The following is a 19,635-nucleotide window of genomic DNA, read 5'->3' on the forward strand; positions in this document are numbered from 1 at the left end:
AAGACTGCCCCCCCCACCCACCAAGGACCCTGAATCTCTGTTCCTGAGCTTATCCCCACCTAGGACCATCTAAGACTACGGAGGGTTTTCACCAACTTTACAGTTAGGGCTATCACCCATTTTTCTACCACTCTTACCATCATCGCCGCATCCGTCTAATCCCATCATTTGGACATCTGCTCCCCCCCCCACTCTTTACTGAAGAATTATCTAGGACAATGCCTCTTACCCCCCACATTGGCTTATGGGACTAATGCCTTCAACCTTCCCCCCATACCGACTTATTCTTACCACCTACAGCACCTTAACCCCTATTGGAACTTTGATAATAATTTATTCGAGGCTAGATTTGCTCCGCCTGCAGGAGGCCCCTCTCTCGCAGGTTTGGCCCTTGGCTCTTTCCAGGGCCCGCCTCAAGGACGGGTTCGTGGACCCCGAGAGGTGCAGGAACCGGAAGCTAAGGGGATTTTTAGTAAAATGTTTTTTATCTTTTTTAGGGGGTTCCAGGGTGGGGGGGAGGGCTATTCAGACCGGGAGGAGAGCCAGTGCCGGACAAATGGGTGAGTCTAGGAAGGACGGGGATGCAGTGGTGGGGGGGAAAGTAAAGATCATTCGAGCAGAGGGTTGTCCTATTACAACGGTCGTGGGGAGGAAGGGATGCGAGGACAGGATAAGATCTCAAGGTCGGTTGGGAGACCGTGGCTGCTGGTTACGCCCGGTCGCTTGTACCAACCCCTGCAGTCTAGGTGGACAGGTGCTACAGAGCCAGGGCCTGCGGCTGATGCTTTGCAACGCAAGGTCTGTTACCAACAAGGCCCCCCTCATTAATGAGTTGATCTCAGAGGGGGAGCTAGACCTTGCGGGGATAACGGAGACCTGGTTGGGCCACGAGGGTGGTTTACCCCTCGTGGAAATGTGCCCACCAGGTTTCCGGGCATTCCATCAGCCCCGGGCCCTGGGTAAGGGTGGTGGGGTGGCGGTGGTTATGCGGGAATGTTTAGAGCTGAGGGAGTTCACTGTCCCTCAGATACCCGGGTGTGAGTCCCTTGGTGTGAGTTGGGGCCCAGGGAGGCAGTGGGGCTTGCTGATTGTATACTTGGCTCCTCGCTATGCATCAGCAGCCCTGCCCGAGCTCCTCGAGCTAATCGCAGCGACGGCAGTTGAGACTCCCAGACTTTTGGTCATGGGGGACTTCAACTTGCCGTCAACGGGAGCAGCTTCCGAGGTGGCTCGGGAGTTCATGGCTTCCATGACGGCCATGGACCTGACCCAATTAGTGCAGGGCCCCACTCACGAAGGGGGCCACACACTGGACCTCATTTTTGTATCTGAGCAGTGGACGAGTGATCTGGGAATAGGGGATTTAGTCATCACGCCCCTGTCATGGTTAGACCACTCATCCCTCCGGCTGGACTTCCCTGGCGCTATCCCCCACAGCGAGGAGGCGGAACCAGACTCTATAAACTGGTACCGCCCCAGGCACCTGATGGAATCGGATAGATTCCAGACGGAGCTTGGGCCAATACCTGTAGCCTTGTCCCGCTCCCGCTCCGAGGACCTAGTGATGGCCTGGAATAGGGCGACGACTGGGGCCTTGGACCGGTTTGCGCCTTTGCGACCTCTCCTGCGGCATCGACCCACCCGGGCTCCTTGGTTCACTGAGGAGCTAAGGGTGATGAAGCGCCACAGGAGACGTCTAGAGAGCAGGTGGAGGTCCTCACGCTCCGAATCTGACCGAACACAGGTAAGAGCCTATTTGCGGACTTACCTTGTGGCAATAAGAGCGGCCAAACATAGATATTGTGCTGCCCTTATTGCGTCCGCGGATAACCGCCCTGCCACCCTGTTTCGGGTGACCCGCTCCCTTTTATCACAGGGGGCGCGGGAGACACCCTTACAGGGTAGAGCAGAGGAGTTTGGGGAATATCTTCAGGACAAAATCGATCAGATCCGGAGCGGGTGGACCTCCGTCAGTGGACCAGACGAGCCGCCAACAGCGAGTCTTGAGAGACCATTCTGGGAGGAGTTTGACTCTGTTGCCCCCGAGGATTTGGACAGGTTGCGTGGACGGCTGCGACCCTCCACATGTTTAATGGACCCGTGCCCCTCCTGGCTGGTGCTGGCAGCCTGGGAGGTGACACGAGGCTGGCTCCTGGGCCTGGTGAACGCCTCACTGGGTGAGGGATACTTACCAACCACCTTGAAAGAGGCGGTGGTGAGACCCTTGCTCAAGAGGCCTTCGCTCGACCCAATGGAGCTAGCTAATTATCGTCCAGTCTCCAACCTCCCCTTCTTGGTGAAGGTTGTTGAGAATGTGGTGGCGCAGAAATTTCCACGACACCTGGACGAATCCGACTATCTAGACCCACGCCAGTCCGGCTTCCGACCCGGGCACAGCACTGAGACGGCCTTGGTCGCGTTGGTTGATGATGTCTGGAGGGCCAGAGATAGGGGTTGTTCCTCTATCCTGGTCCTATTAGACCTCTGGTATCCTATTGCGCCGGTTGGAGGGGATGGGAGTCGGAGGCACCGTTTTGCGGTGGTTCGGCTCCTACCTCTCCGACCGGAAGCAATGTGTGTTGACAGGGGGGCAGAGGTCGTCCCTGAGGCCACTCACTTGTGGGGTGCCACAGGGGTCGGTCCTCTCGCCCCTCCTGTTCAACACATATGTGAAGCCGCTGGGTGAGATCATCCGTGGTTTTGGGGTTGAGTACCACCTGTACGCTGATGATACTCAGCTGTACATTTCAACCCCAAACCACCCCAACGAGGCTGTCGAAGTGATGTCCCGGTGTTTGGAAGCCGTCGGGGTCTGGATGGGGGACAACAGACTCAAACTCAACCCCTCCAAGACAGAGTGGCTGTGACAGTACCGGCACCTCGGTTCAGCCAGCTGACTCCATCGCTGGCCATAGGGGGCGAACAACTGTCCCCTGTGGAGCGGGCGCGCAATTTGGGCGTCCTCCTTGATGCCCGGCTGTCAATGGAGGACCATGTGGCAGCCGTGGCAAGGGGGGCGTTCCACCAGGTTCGCCTGGTGCGCCAATTGCGCCCCCTACTGGACCGGAGTGCCCTGCGCACGGTCACTCATGCGCTGGTGACGTCTCGCCTGGACTACTGCAATGCTCTCTACATGGGGTTTCCCTTGGGACGCATCCGGAGACTGCAGTTAGTTCAGAACGCAGCCGCGCGGGTTATTATGGGGAGTACACGTTACTCCCACGTAACACCTCTCCTGCGCGAGCTGCACTGGCTACCTGTGGCCTTTCAGGTGCGTTTCAAGGTATTGATCACCATCTTTAAAGCGCTCCATGGCACAGGACCTAGTTATCTGCAGGATCGCATCCTACCACACTCGTCCCTGCGACCTATCCGCTCACACAGGGTGGGGCTCCTCCTGGTGCCGTCCGCTAGGCAATGCCAGCGGGCGACACCTAGGAGTAGGTCCTTCTCTGTGATGGGCCCAACCCTCTGGAACAACCTCCCCCCTGACATTCGAACTACCACGGACCTCCGTTCCTTCCGTCAAAAGTTAAAGACTCACCTATTTCAATCAGCTGGCCTGGCACTTTCTTAGTTTTACCTCCCGGGGATTTATTTTAATTGGGTTTGGGGTTTTAATTGGGATGTTTTTAGGTATTTATTTCTTGTACAGTCTATCTCCCCCTCTAAATGTATTTTAAATGTATTTTATTGTTATGACTGTATTTTATTTGCATTGACTGTACACCGCCCCGAGTCCCTTTTTGGGAGAGGGGGCGGTCTAAAAATCTAAGAAATAAATAAAATAAATAAATTAATTAAACATGGATATAGTTCTATTATGTTTCAGGGTTGTATGAGAGTCAAAGGAACTGAAAATATAAGGATGGAAGAACTGATTCAACTAATTATCATATCTTAGCTTATGAAGCATATTAGCCTCTATGTTCCACAGTCAGTGAAGATGTTAAAACCGAAAAGTGATTAGATATTTCAGCAACCTGAAGTTACCTCCAATCAACCATATGCTATTTACAGAACTGAAAAGAAATATTTTGGGATGGCTTCAAACATCCCTTATTTGTATATGATTGAAAATTTATGAGGAAATCTCAAACATGCTTGTAGGGATAGTTAAGGATATTTCTAATCTAAAAGAATTCTGCACCGAAGCATACAAAATACTTCAAAAACAAGAATATAAGGACTCCTACCTGGTTAATGAAATATTTGGAAGCTGGTATTTCTGCCCAATGAGTCTATTTTCCCATTTCTGACTTTATTCACTATTTTCTTATTTTGGATCTATAAATAAATGCATACAAATAAAAGCAAAAATTGAAACAATTCACAGCTGATAGGTAGTTTGCCCAACTACAAGGAGAACTTGTCTAAGAAATAGATATAACTTCCAAGTAAAAAACCGCTGAAGAGATACCTGCCTAAAAAAGGTAAAATAGCATATGTTTGATTTTTATATGAATTCAGGAGTGACACAATTCTCTGATTTGTTCTTTTATCCATCTACTATTTTAGGAAGTCCTCTGTCAGTCTGGATGTCTTCAGATTATGCAGAAAATATTTTGGTCCTTTGATAAGAATGAGAAGAATCTTGGCAAATATTTTTTACAGTTATAACGTGAAGAAATTCCCATAAATTTGTTTTTTTTTACAAAGAAGATAAGACAAAGCACAGGTGACAGAATAAATTGACAACTGTCCCACTTTAAATATTTAAAATTATTTAAGCAGTATTAAAGCAGGGGTGAAATTCAGCAGGTTCTGACAGGTTCGAGAACTTGTAGCGGAAATTTTGAGTAGTTCGGAGAACCAGCAAATACCACCTCTAGCTGGCCCAAGAGTGGGCTGGGAATGGAGATTTTGCAGTATTCTTCACCTTCCATGACCACCAAGCCATGCCCACAGAACCGATAGTAAAAAAATGTCACCACTGTATTAAAGAATTGTGCTAGGCACAGAGTACTGTAGTAAATGCATGCAGTTGCAACCACTAAAACTGAATGAAAAAAAATTAAAAGATAAGCAATACTTGTCTCCTCTATAGAAAACTAAACTGTCCATGTAGGTTAGGAGAAGTGGAAATAATATCCCATGTTCTCTTTCTCTGCCCTACTAATAAAAACATACATGCAATACTGATAACAGTTATAAAGAATCAGCCAGGCAAAGATTTATATTGTATACATCTTAGCTTATACAAGACCAAAATTATATTTAGATGTGTCTGTCAAAGCTGACAATATGGCAGTTGCATCACCAACATGATTGAATCCCTGCCCCTTTATACATGTGATATGTGGTATGTGGGAATGACCTTGGGAGACAGAAGGAAGAACAGCAGACTGAGTGTGTAAAAGATATTTCAACCGATAGAAGTGGGAAATGTTTCATAAGGGACCTTCCTTGTTTTTCCAGAGAGTAAAAGAAAGGAGAGGAGAAATATTTTCAGTCTTGCAAGAGTCTGTTTATGTAACCTGACAATAAAGATAAAGCTAGTATTCCTGGCTGTGCTTCTTGTTTGGACTACCTTGTAGGGTTAACAGGCAAGGGGTGGATTGTACTACACAATTGTCATGTGCCTTGCATGCCCCCTTACCTTGCATCCCTAGACATGCATTGGAAATTAATCCCCAAAAGTCCTTCAGTTCTCACAAAATCCTGAGCAACTCTTTGATACTCATTACAGCAGTCCAACTGCTTAGATACCTACTGTAAGGTGCATTGATTTTAATGAGTCGGTTCCTTAAAGTAGCTGCATCTCTTTTTTAAATTAATCTGAAAAAAGCATAATGAATGTGTGTTGCTGCTCACACATGATCAAAAGGGTCAGCAATTATGGGGAATCTGCCAAAAGAATAGAAAAAAAGAACATATATAACTAATCAAGAGACAAGGTAAATCCTTGTGCAACTTATCTCATAAATGACAGTTTAACTCAGATGATGAGAACTCTGGGGGGAAAGCATTTAAAATCATTAAAAAGATTCCACTTTAATAAACTCATTAATAAATGAATATTGGAAATTCCTCCCATGATTTCCAAAAACTTTGTACTTACTAGAATAATAAGTAAACTGTCACTAAAAGCTTACTGAAATATATCTAGCCCTTTATCTTTCCTAGTTGCATGGGATTTCACACACAGTACTTGCTCCAAATAATTGTCAAAGTGTGCACAGATATAAAAATGTTCTGCATTTATGTTATGTATTATCAACTGTCCATACACAATCTTTAGTTAAATAATTGGTTAAAAACAAACACCCAACATGGTCAGACAGCCAACATTTTTAGAGTGAAGTTGTATATAGATAGATGTTTTTAGTTATTATGTATATAACTGTGAAATTATGTTTTGTGAATTGCATTGATCTCTGCTACTGGTCTTTTGACTGAGAAAATTATCTGCTTATTAATAACATAGGAAGAGAGACATCTAGTGGTTAAAAATAACCATGTGAACTATGTGACAATAATGAACATGAAATTCAGTGTTGCCTATGAAAGTTCCTATAGTAAATCCTGAATCTCACAGCTTCATAACTTAATCTTAAGAGAGCAAATGAAATAACATTTATTGATGTATATAGCATTAATTTATTGTTGATAATAAATATCAGCACTTTTCCTGGAATTTAGCATAGCCTCTAGCATTCCAAAATGTAAATGAGAATAACAGAGCATAATACTTAGAATGTAGAATTCAAATTGCAATGCTTTAAACCAAAATTTGCTATAACGTTCAATGGTGATGTCTGGTCAGCTGCCATTTTCATCTGACTTCTTTAGCAAGTTAATTGTGAAATTGTTACATTACTGTATCACCACCTCTTTGCAGGAAAGATCAATTATTGACATAAAATTATTTAGGTGTAATTTGAATATATAAGACTCTAATATAAATTAAAGATCCCAAAATAGTTTCTATTTATTAATCAGTAAGCTACTGTTGATGTTTGAACCAGTGTTTATCAACTTTTCAACATAGAGAAGTGAGGTTGCAATATTTCCTGTTGCCTACAAAATGCCCAAATTCCCAAAACAGTACAATTGTCCCACATTCTCAAAGCCCTTTGCAACATCCATATGGCTTTGTTACTTTGACGTTGGTGTCCATTTTCATTCATACATCTGGTTCAAACAGATGTTTTGATCAAAGATTCATTAATTACCCATTCCAAATTTCAAATAGCCATGGTAATACTTACAATTGTTCAGCTACTTAAATGAAAATATTGTAATCCCTACAGATCCAGAAGTAAAACTTACTTCCGCCTTGATAGTGTGGCCTTTTTTTTAACGCCTAACACTGTTTTTATATTGACAGGAACTCTACCAAGAACTGAAATATTTTGCTTTCCTTTTCTTGACACTGAAGAAATGAGAAGCCCTCAAACCCATATTCTCAATTCCTTGATTTTTTTGTATATTGCGTTGGGTGTCACATTTAAGTGATTCATCCTGTACTGTGGCTATTACAATTATTTTGCATCATTTATAATCCCTTCTTAGAGTAGATGAACATAAAGACATAGATGGATTTTAAATTATTGCCTCTGTCACTTACATTTGTGGAGGACACTAAATCTCCAGAGAGTTAGATCTATGTTAATTAAATCTACCAAAAAGAGAGAGAGACAGAGAGAAGTCTCCATAAGGTCCAAAGCATGCTTAATGAATTAACATGGAGGCCAAGTTGAGCAGCAGCCTTTTAAACTATAGTGAAACAAATCAACTCACACTTTATTATGAACCACTTAACAAATTAAATCTGTCACTTTATATCATAAAAAATCAGCATTTTTCATAAATGCTAATTAAATCCATTAAAATGGAAGTCTTCCGTGGAGCTTATGCAAAGAAGGCCTATTGATGCAAAGAGAGAAGACCTGCTTCTCTTATGAATGAAAGCTACGGTGCTAATTCTGACAAGCCATATTTGAATATGATCACGCATATATATGCTTGTGGGAAAGAACATACTCTATGAGCCTCAATAAAACAAATACAGGGATTAAAAACAAACTTGAATGCCCGGGGATCACTTTTTAAAGACATTAATTTTTTTGCTCCATTTCTAAATTTATACATGATTAGAGCATGCCATACAACTCAAAGAAGTAGTGCAAGATCAGAAGGTGTGGAGAAACTTGGCCTAGACTTGCCAAGAGTTGGACACGGCTGAATGGATAACGTCCTCAATCATCATCATCACTTCCATAACTTGTTTAGTTCCTTTGGACTTAAATGGACAAACAGATATGTCCACAGTTTCCTTGTAACATACCCTTCATCACTCATTTAATACCCCATAAGCCAGCGATGGCGAACCTTTTTTGGCTCGCATGCCATAAGTGGGGGGGAGCCAGGGGAGTCATGTGCAGGCATGCCACACCCATAATGCAATGCGTGACCCCCAAGTGCGCATGCACGCACTACAGGCGCTCCCCCCCCCATTTTTACATGCTTTTTTCACCCTCCCCAGGCTCCAGAGGCTTTATAGGAGCCTGGGGAGGGTGGAAACAGTCTCCCCTGCCCCCCCGGATGCCCTCCGGAGGTGTCAGGGAAGCCTCCAGACAGTCCCTGAAGCCTTTGGAGTGCTCAAAACGATCCTCCGAGCAAACAGGAAGTGATTTCCGGTTTGCTCGGAGGGTTGTTTTGAGCACTCCGAAGGCGTCAGGAAAGCTCATGAAGCCTCCGGAGGGCCTCCAGGGGGGCGGGGGAGGCTCTTTTCGCCCTCCCCAGACTCCTATAAAGCCTCTGGAGCCTGGGGAGAGTGAAAAATGGCTTCAAAAAAAGGGTGAACTCAGCTGGCCAGCGCTCTCATGCGCACTGGCCAGCTGACAGGGCAGCGCCTTGTATGCCCTGACAAATGGCTCCGCGTGCCACCTGTGGCACAAGTGCCATAGGTTCGCCATCACTGCCATAAGCTTTTCCAGTGTAGCTGATCCAAAGTACATACTTAAATGTTATTGCCTCTAGCTTTTCTTCAATGTGCTACCAATACTAATTTATATCTTGAGTTTAAGTTTTGCTCTTCCTCTATCATGGCTTGCCTCTCTACTGCTGCAAAATAAACTACCTTTCCCTTGAGCTGGGCTCCAGAGTTGCCTGAAAGCCTCCCTAGAAGAAAAGCAGTACAACCTGCTTTGCTCTTAAAATCAGATTAATTATCAATTACTATTCTCTGGCTTGCATTTAAAGATATGCATTGCTTTTGTATGATCACAAAAGTCAAGATGGCAGCCATGACTATATAATATAGGTATGTGTGTGACACACAGAGCTTCTATTGCACCATTATGGTCGCCATGTTGATTTTATCACATCCTGCAGGCAGACCTTATTGACACAGTCACCACTTCCAGACTGCTCCAAAGAAAAGCACTGTGAGAATAAACATACAGAGATATGTTTTCTTTTCATGGAGTTCCTGATGCAGATAGACTATGATGTTTCCTGGAATATATCATAAAGGAAAATGATATACTGTACCAGTTCTATAAATGCAGCACAATATCCCTGGCTTCTTGATCAAATAGAATTCAAGAGATATGCACAAGCTTTCTGTGTCTGAAGATACACTGACCAAGGGCAGGCAATTTGCAGTTCTACAATATTTAGGAGTGTATTTCCCTTTCTCATTGTTCATCATCATTAAGGACTGATGTGATTGCTTACCTCTGCTCTGTTCATTACATAAATTTGGAGGAAAATGTGAGATAGTTCAAATGCAAATCAATTGAATCATAGTGCACAAATACATATTTAAGGCTATACTCCTCATATTTAAGATACATTGTTCTGAATTCAATGAATCTTTCATAAATATATAGGAAAGAGACACAGACTTGCATTGTCATTCCTGAAAATGTGAATGCAACATAGTCATGCCTAATCTCTCTTGGACTCCACCCACTGAAATGTACAATATGTTGTAAGATTACAGCTCATAACTTTTTGGAACTAAAAATATACAACTGACCTTTAAAAATAGGAAGTGTGATCATATGTTAATGTAAATGAAACAGATTTCAGCACAGTCATGCTAAATTGTTACATACTAAAATTAAATTAAACAATCATTGTTCATTGCACTAAGTTATTTCAATCAAATAATATATTATAAATGGTTTCCGATACTATATTATTCATGCCAGCTCATCTTGGCTAAAAATCCCTGAAATATTCTACCATTACTGCACCTATCCATTTTAAGTCTGCAACATCATCTTGTAATTAAATGCATATGCTTTCAGATCAATTGCATCACCAAACTTTAATTCATAAAGAAGCTTGATGCCAAACAATAGTCAATGAACTGAAGGAATGACTCAAACAACATTCAACTTTCAGAATAATTTGGACTGATAATTCCTTAATGAAATTGCTAAATGTAATTTGAAACCCAAACCTGCTGTTATACATAGTGTATTTTTGCAGAATTCACACTCATTTAGTCTGGCAATTGGGTATGTTACTTTTCTACTTTTTCACCATCTTGGAAATATCTCATCTATCTCTGCTTCAACACTTTCCAGGGTTACAAGATAATCATGTTTACCTATCTTCTGAAACTTAAAAAAAAAATCATGATTGAACACTATTTAAATGAGCAATTAATCTGTATTCACTTTCTATATAGGTAGTCAATCAGAATAGAGCTGGAAGGGACCTTGGGGGTCTCCTAGTCAAACAAAAGACCCTATACCCATGATAGCAAAACTATGGCACACGTGCCACAGGTTGCATACAGAGCCATTTGTTAGGGCACGTGAGGCATTGCCCTGTCAGCTCCAGCACGCATGCGCGCACTGGCCAGCTGACTTCGGCCTTTATTTTCGGCTGTTTTTTGCCTTCTGGAGGCTTCAGGGAAGATTCCTGAAGCCTCCGGGGGGTGGGGAAGGCCATCTTCACCCTCCCCAGTCTCCTAGAAGGCCTCTGGAGCCTGGGGAGGGCAATAAATGGGTTCATCACACACTAACAATGGGGGGCACATGTGCATGCACGTGGAGGTTTCTGTGCATAGAATTATGGATGTAGGCATGCCCACGTATGACCCCTGCTTTTGGCACGCGATAGCAAAAGGGTTAGCCATCCCTGCCCTACACCATTTCAGATAGGTGGCTGTCTAGTCTCCAGTGATAAAGCTCCTACAACTTCTGAAGTCAAGCTGTTCCACTGGTTAATTGTCCTCACTGTTAGGAAGTTTCTCCTTACTTCCAGGTTGCTTTCTTTATGACAGCCCCTCAAATACTGGAACGCTGCTCTCATGTCACCCCTAGTCCTTCTTTTCTCTAGATTGGCCATATCCAATTCTTCATATGTTTTTGCCTCCAGGTCTTTAGTAATCTTAGTTGCTCATCTTTCCAAAGTCTCAATACCTTTTTTGTAATGTGGTATTCACAACTAGATGCAGTATTCCAGGTGTGGCCTTTCTAAACTTTATAAAGTGGTACTAATATTTCATGTGATTTTGATTTTATGCCTCTGTTTATACAATCAAGGATTGTATTAGCTTTTTTGGCTGCTGCTACACACTGCTGGCTCATGTTTAAGTGATCATCCATTGGGGACTCCAAGATCCCTCTCACAGTCACTGTTTTTGAGTCAGGTTTCACCTACTCTGTACTTGTGCCTTTGGTTTTTTGACTTATGAACATAATGAAGCCTGCCCATCACAGTCATATATTGTGATGGTTATAAAGTGAATCACTCATGTGATTGACCTGATTTTACAACTTCTTTGTGGTGGCCATGAAGTGAATGCCACTTGTTTATATGGGGCATGCAGCTGTCAGGATTTCATTAACAATATTGGGCCCTCAATAAAAGATATGGTCTAGTCTAGTCAGCATATCAGTACTTTATCATGATTACGGCTCTATTGCTGACCTGGTTATTCTTACCCTCTCTTCATCTAGAGTTTGTATTGCTGGTTTTTATAATATTTACTTTTTGAAATGATTTCTGGATCATTTATATTTAGGGTTTTTAAATATATGGTTTTATCCATTGTTGCCAAAATTGCCTTTGGTAAGGTGGGTGGCTATATTAATTAATTAAATATGTAGTCTTTCATGATTGAACAACCTAGTAAAGTACCTTACAAATTATTCAAATTGAATTAATGAACAACTATAATGTGACAGTTTGACTATTTGATGCAAGTGACCCTTGTATCATTGGAGCTTATTTCCTTTAACATTTCACATTCAGGCCAGTCAAGAAGGAAGTAGAGAATGAGAAGTCATTGAAAATAAAATTAGCCTCTTTGCTCTTGCGTTCTATTCGATGTTTTTGTGTTTTCTGGACCACACATTTTCCATTTTCTCTTGAAAGACTTGGTGCCCAGACTGAACTGATAGATCTGTAGTCTGCCTGCATCCATCAAGATATCAGTTTTTCCTACAGTGACATATGTTTTAAATACTTATTTGAACTTTAATGTGCTTGATAAGTGGAAAAGTTCTATTTATGTATCTGGAAATTTTAGCTTGTCCAAACTGCTTCCACCATATTATTTAGTGTGGTTACATGTAGAATGTTTTTACTACTACCTCTGGTGAAAATGCAGAGCACTAGTTCTTAAAAAGCCACAGAACCTAACCATTTTTTAAAAAAATAGATCATTTTTACATAGGAACCATTCAAGATCTTCAGAAGGGGAGGCAGAGTTCATGTCATGGCAAAACAGTGTGGATTCATAGGGCTCTGTGAAATCCTGCTGAATTCTGCCTGCCAGGAGGTACTTCGGGGCCAAAGTCACCCTATAGGGGTGGTGAAGACAGAGGGGACACTCCGTTGATCACAAGGACACTGCAATCTCCTTGTTTGATCCAGAGAAACCTCTAAAATTGGGGGGTGGGAGATGGCTATTACATGCCAGACTGAGGCTGTGACAGCCTGACTGAAGAAGCAATGAAGAAACTATCTGGCAACAGTGTGGCTGATCTGGGTGAGATCTTTCCAACTTCTGCTGAGGAATTTGCCCCTGTAATATTCCTCTATTGAAAGTGGGATTCAAAGAGGAAGGGGTGGAGTTTTCTCCCACCCCTCAAGAACAGTGGTGATTGACACAATGAGCTGCTGACAGATCCAGAAAAGGGAAAATATAATTTTTTGGAGAGAAATAAACCTAAAGCTAGGAAAACTGAATTGGTTGCTTTTGACACTCTAATTGAGATTTTTTTTAAAAAAAACACTTGAATATATTTTAAATGAAACTTTGACTTTTGGATCGTTTTTTTAAAAAAGAGGATTTGGTTATTTCAGCAAAAGAAGAGAAACAGAGTAAGGGCAAGACCTACTGGTGGGGAAGGATGTCAGGAAAGTGAAAGGACCTTGGCTGTCTATTGCTGATAAGATTGTATTTATTACAAGTAACTCTGCAAATTATTTATACTGGACAGTTGGAAGCAGATAATGAAGCATTGTAACTCTTTGTGGATTATGAATATACTGAGTAGTTTGAAGTTGGGAAACAGCATGGATTTATCCTGAGACTAAGTGGAAGGGGGTTTTTTGATCAGCAAGACACTATGGTTTACAAAACATTTGGGATTTGGTGGGCCCTTGTGGATTACAAATACTATTTGCAAAAAGAAGAAGAAATAACAGCTGTTCTTAAAGAAGCTTCCTGGACTAACTTATAGACAGACTTTATGGATTACAATAGTAAAGAATTGTGAAGCTGGCTGGTGTCTGGGGAAGAAAAGAAAGAAAGAAGGAAGAGGACCCTTTGGTGAATTTATTTTGGTAATATTTTAAAAGTGGGAAGAGTAGCTGGCTGTGGATTTTGGATTATTTTTGCATTATTGTGAATTATTGTTGTTTATTCTTTTTAAATTTACTAACACAGTTTAAAATGACAAGTACTTCAAATTTAACTAAAATAGGTGGGGAAATACATCTGCACCATCAGCAGCAGCATTCAGTCCATCAAGCCAAAGATCAATAGATAGTCTGATACAGCAAGAAAAAATGAATACAATCCAAACAGAAATGAAGACGATATTTCAATCGCTACAAGAGGCTTTGACAAAAAACCATAATGAGATGAAGAATGAGATGGGAAAGATAAAGGAAAAAATACAAAACATGGATGAAAAACTGAAAACTTTCACCAAATGATAGTTAAAAATGAACAAAAGATTAAAATAATAGAAGAGAAATCAGAATAAGCAGAGAAAAAACTGGATGAGATGAACAATAGATTGACACAGGCAAACAAGGAGTTAGAGGGAACAGTAATTACCCTGAATATGGAGAAGGCTGAATATTTCCTGACATTCCAGAACACTGAAGAAGAAAAAGGGGAAGATCTCACCGATATGATGGCAGAGTTTTTGGCAGATGCCTTGGAGATAAATAAGCAGAAAATGCAGGCCGAGATTGATGAAACATTTAGCATACATACTACCTATGCGAAAAGGAATAAACTCCCAAGAGAAGTACACGTGAGGTTTGTTAAAAAGACCATAAGAGCTGAAATACTTTAAAAAGAGATAGAAATAGAATTGAACACATGGGCGGATCATAATCCAGTAAAAGTTAATTGAAAAGGACAAAAGAAAAAACTGAGATGGATGTTGAATCAATCCATATTAGAAGACAAAGAATTTACACAAACAATGGAAAAAGAAATGTATTTCTTTTTAAAAAAAGAACAGAAAAGAAGAGACCTCATTGAAAAATGTATGGGTTACAGCTAAGGTGTATTTCTGGGGACTTGCCATAATTTATATAGGAAGAAAAAATAAGAAAAAGAAACAATATCAAAAGGAACTAGAAGAAGAACACAAAATAATAGAACCAGAACTATAGAAAGAACCACAAAAAAGAACCTACAAAACCAAATGGAACTAATAAAACACACATTGAATCTAATGGAAAAAGAAGAATTGGCACAAAAAAGTATAAGTGCAAAACAAAATTTCTTTGAAAATGCTAATAAATCAGAAACATGGTTGGCATATAAATAAAAAGAGAAAGAAAAGAAACTGATACATAGACTGGCATAGACTGAAAAGGGATCTCTCCATTACCAAAATGAAAAAAAAAGAAAATAATTCAGGAGTTTAATGAAAATTTGTATGATCAAAAAATTTCAGAAGATAAAATAAAACAATATTTGGAAAAAGCTGAATTACTTAAAGTGCCTGAAACAGTGAAAGCTATGTTAAATGAAAGAATAACGATGGACTTTGGTGAAAGAGTTTAACAATATAGTTAAGGCAATATATTCCAAAGACTGCAAAGGTGATTGTAAATGGGGACGTGACAGAGAATTCAATATAAAAAAAAAGACACAAGGCAAGGATCTACTATTTATATTGATGTTGGAAGTGCTAAATGGAAACATCAGACAAGATATAGAAATAAATAGTATGGAAATAAAAAAAGAAAAATATAAATTACAGGCATTCCAGATGACCTGGTATTTATTTTAGAAGAAGCAAAAGAAACTGAACCCAAATTAATAAAAAAATAAAAGATTATGGTGAAGTTGGAGGATTGAAAATAAAGAGAAAACTAAAATATTAGTCAAAAATCTTACAGATAAACAGAAAAAAAGATGTAATGAAGAAGACATATCTAGATAGTCAAGAAAGGGAAATATCTAGAAATTCAATTAACAGCAAGATGTGCAACTATTAAAGAAGATAATTACATTAAATTACTGCAACTAATCAAACCAGACTTGGAGAAGTGGAAAAATCTACAACTATCCCTGATAGGAAGAATAGCTACTATAAAAATGAATATTTTTCTGAGATTACTATATTTGTTCCAAACAATACCAATAAAGCTGGGGGGAAAATATTTTGAGGAATTAAATAAAAAAATACATTTGGCAAGAGAAAAAAAGCAAGAATAAGTCTGAAAATGTTACAAGATTCTAAAAACAAAGCGGGTTTTGTGTTGCCAGATTGGGAGTTGTGTTATAAGGCCTCTGTACTTACATGGGTGAAAGAATGGATAAATTTGAGGCATAGATGATTACTGACACTGGAAGAACATGATCTGAAGGGTGGCACATTTTCTTATGGTATGGGAAAAATAAAATACATGGATATTTTCAAAGACATTATGTTAGAAATGCATTATTGTTAGTGTGTGTGTGGGAAACTAAAAGAAAAAACCCACTACTTGAAAATACCAGTCTGGCTCTCCATGATGGAGGCACTGATACATCTAATTGTGATTAACACAGAAAACATTACAAGATAAAAGGACATTTTGAATTATGCTTACACAACAATGGAAAAATGAACAGATCTCTACACCTGAAAATGTTATAAAAATATTAGAGTGTGCAGAAATGGATAGACTAACGTTCAATTAACAGCAAGATGTTCTATTAAAGAAGATAATAAAATAAAACATTAAATAAAGGTATTAAATAAAACAATATCAAAATATATTTGGCAAGGGGGGGGGGAAGCAAGAATAAGTCTGAAAATGTTACAAGATTCCAAAAACTGAGGGTGGGGTTAGGTTGCCAGACTGGGAGTTATATTATCAGAAAAACACTATTTGAAAATACCAGTCTGGCTCTCCACAATGGAGACACTTATACAACCAAATATTGTTAATATGGAAAATATTGCAAGATATAGGGATATCTTGAATGAAAAAGGGGAACTTAAAACTAAGCAAGAACTGAATAATCAAGGGATTGATTTGGCATGGTTTGCCACATATGCCAATACAATCAAGATATAAAAAAGATGCTAAAATGTATGGTTTTATAAAAACCAACAGAACTGGATCAGATATTAACAGGGACAGATGAAAAAAACTAATTTAAAAAACTTATAACTACCCACTGAGCATTAAAATGGAAGAAGAGCAAGTAAAGGAAACAATGATAGTATGGGCCAAAAATGTTGGATACGCAATAGATTGAGATAAATGGCAGAAATTGTGGAACAGGAATCATAAACTGTCAACTGTATGTAGAAATATTTTTGTTTGTTATTTTACCAGAAAAATATAATGAAGGGAATACATATTTAATCTTACATGTGTTGACTGCAGCTAGAATTGTGTTTGCACAACAATGGAAAACGAAAGAGATCCCTACTGATGAAAATGTTATAAAAATATTAGAACTTTGGGAACTTTAAAAATGTGAAGACATCAACTCCCAGAATTCCCCAAGTTGAGAAACACTGGCTTTGATTATTTTATGTAGGCCTAAAAAGTTCATTAGATAAATTTATTGAGTATACTCTTGATCACACTGACCTAATTCTTGAATCAAAGGCAAACTGCAAGGAAGCAATAACTGAAGAGTTTTGCCAGCCTCACATCCTGTTTATCAGATACATTCATCCATTTGTCCGGCCACTCTAAGAAAGAAAATGCTGGACTTTACAGATTTTGCCCTGATCAGGAGTTTATAATTTTGCCCATTTTTTGTTAGCAATATCCTTATGGGTTTATTTATATTTCCTATCAGAAGCACATTTAGACTCTCTATGAACTAATTACATTGGATGTTTTTATCAAGTTCTGGTATACTTCCGTAGGAATTTTGTGTAAAATCAAAGGCAACTTCAAATAAATCAAGATAGCCTTATCAGTATTAATGTGCATTGTGAGTCTTTCCACTTGTCTTAGATACTTTATTGCTAATGGTTAGATATTGAACTTTCCCACTCTGCTGTAAAACATACACACGTGCACACACGTGCACACACGCACACACACATACATTAAAGAATAAAGTATCTAATGTTTATATGCATTTATCGCATTACTAATTAACTTTTCAAAAGCTAAATTGAAATCTTGCATAATTAAAGTTTTATACTTTTATTAATTGGCTTAATGTCTATTTAATTAACTGTGGGTAATATTTCCCCATTATATTTGCATTGTTTCCACTACAATTAAGACTAATCATATTCAAGTATCTAAGAATATATGTCATGGGACAGTTTGACTTACTTCCAGATAAACATTGAGAGAATTGCACTGTTAATCTTTGCTATGAACAACAGTACTTAATTCTCACTTACAAATATAATGAACAGGTGTGCAAAGGCATATTAACAAGTTTCCCAAGCCACAGAAGTCATCTGAGATTTGGCTTAGCTGATTTACTTCTCATGTTTTTCAACAATGAAAACAAATATAAAAATTACCTGCATGTCTCTTGCATCTGATTGGAATCTGCTGTTTCCTCCATTTGTTTTATACTTACAATACATTGCTAACTTGAAAATGAAGTTAGAGAGTTTAAGCAGATTACCCAGAATAACTTCCTCTTTCCAATGTAATATAAATGGAAGCTTTGAACTGAAAAGATTAACAAAGAATGAGTAATCCTGCTATGTCACAAGAGCAATTGATATCATCAACATTTTTCATTGAAACTGCTATATATTGAATAATTTTCTTCTCTGAAAAAGGATCATGCTGGAAAACACAAATAGAGTGAATATTAATGAACTTTTTTATTGTGAGAAAATCGCCATGCAGCTTAGTGATATCTAGACAAAAATATTCTTCTAATGCCTAAAAAAACTGATTGATGCTAAAATATAATATTAATTACAATTACTAATATACTAAGGTATATAATTGTATCCTAAATTACTATTAATCAAATATTTTTCAACTTGTGCATGAAAGCCGGCTGAGTAAACTTGAGTCAAGTCGCTATCGCTCAGCCCAAGTCACCTCACAGGATTATTGTTGTGAGGAAAATAAGAGGAGGGGGAAGTATTATGTGTGTTCACCACCTTGAATTATTTATAAAAATAATAGTTGGGCTACAAATTAATAAAATAAAACAAGTAAATAGTTCTGTAGGACTTTGTTGCATTTTTAAGTTTTTGTGTGAGGTCAATATGGGTATAATACTGGTTTGCAAATTGGCTGATTTGGAAAGGGCTTTCTCAAAAAGCACAGGATTTAATCATACCAATTTGCTGGCAATATTAGATTTTAGTTAATTAGAATACAGAGTAGGAACAGGCTATCACAGGGAGATAGACAAGGAACAAAGAAAATAAACAAAGAAAAAAGTGATATTTGTGGTCCTTAACCTTTTATTTGGCCGCAGCAGACCCCAGCAGACCCCAGCAGACTCCAGCAGACCCCAGCGTGAAGCATGGCCATGACGGCGGTGGGCAGACCCACACAGAATGCTGGAGGAGTAATACCTCCCTAAAAAAAATCTTGGTCCAGCTGGCCCGGCTGGTAGCACTTCAGAAGGGCCCCTTTCCAGGGTTACAGGAGAAGACGGTCAACAGTTTTGAAGGCAGAAGAGGATTCTACGCCCCAATGGCAGATAAAACAGCAGAACCGTCTTGTAAGAGAAGGGAAACTCTGATTTCAAACCTCCACTGCCTTGTGGCTATATCCACTACTGGAAAAGGCTTCAGGAGTCAATCTTGAGGCAAAATCTGGAGCCAGAGTCCCGGAAGCAGTTCATGACTGTGTACAACCATGTTCTGGTAACTCCTGCGATGCATCTGGAACCAATTGTATTGGCTCTGTGATGTGGACAGAGGGGATCTGCTGCTTGGGTAACAGTCTATCCTCCATATTAAACTACCCAGGCCTCGTGCTCTGAAGAGGACTTACCTCTTTCCAGAGCACGATACCGTAGTCTTT

The 19,635-nt window shown here is 39.8% G+C and overlaps 1 protein-coding gene across 2 annotated transcripts in view; it reads right to left on the reverse strand.

Annotated features, from left to right (window-relative positions):
• The window catches only part of TFEC (transcription factor EC), a gene marked incomplete at its 5' end in the record, with an annotated part of 119,447 nt that extends 101,223 nt beyond the window's left edge, over positions 1-18,224 (reverse strand). The window contains 2 exons of one of the 2 annotated variants that reach the window (XM_081958446.1): positions 4,197-4,287; positions 18,159-18,217. Coding sequence is in view for 1 of the 2 variants with exons in the window: in XM_081958445.1 (XP_081814571.1) it covers positions 18,159-18,224 (66 nt within the window). Of the gene's footprint in view, positions 1-4,196; positions 4,288-18,158 lie in introns of both variants that reach the window. The other variant, XM_081958445.1, reaches the window with a different exon arrangement.
• Between the last annotated feature and the right edge of the window lie 1,411 nt (positions 18,225-19,635).

The sequence above is a fragment of the Natrix helvetica genome (assembly GCF_964273705.1).
Source record: "Natrix helvetica genome assembly, chromosome: 6".
NCBI lineage: Eukaryota > Metazoa > Chordata > Lepidosauria > Squamata > Natricidae > Natrix > Natrix helvetica.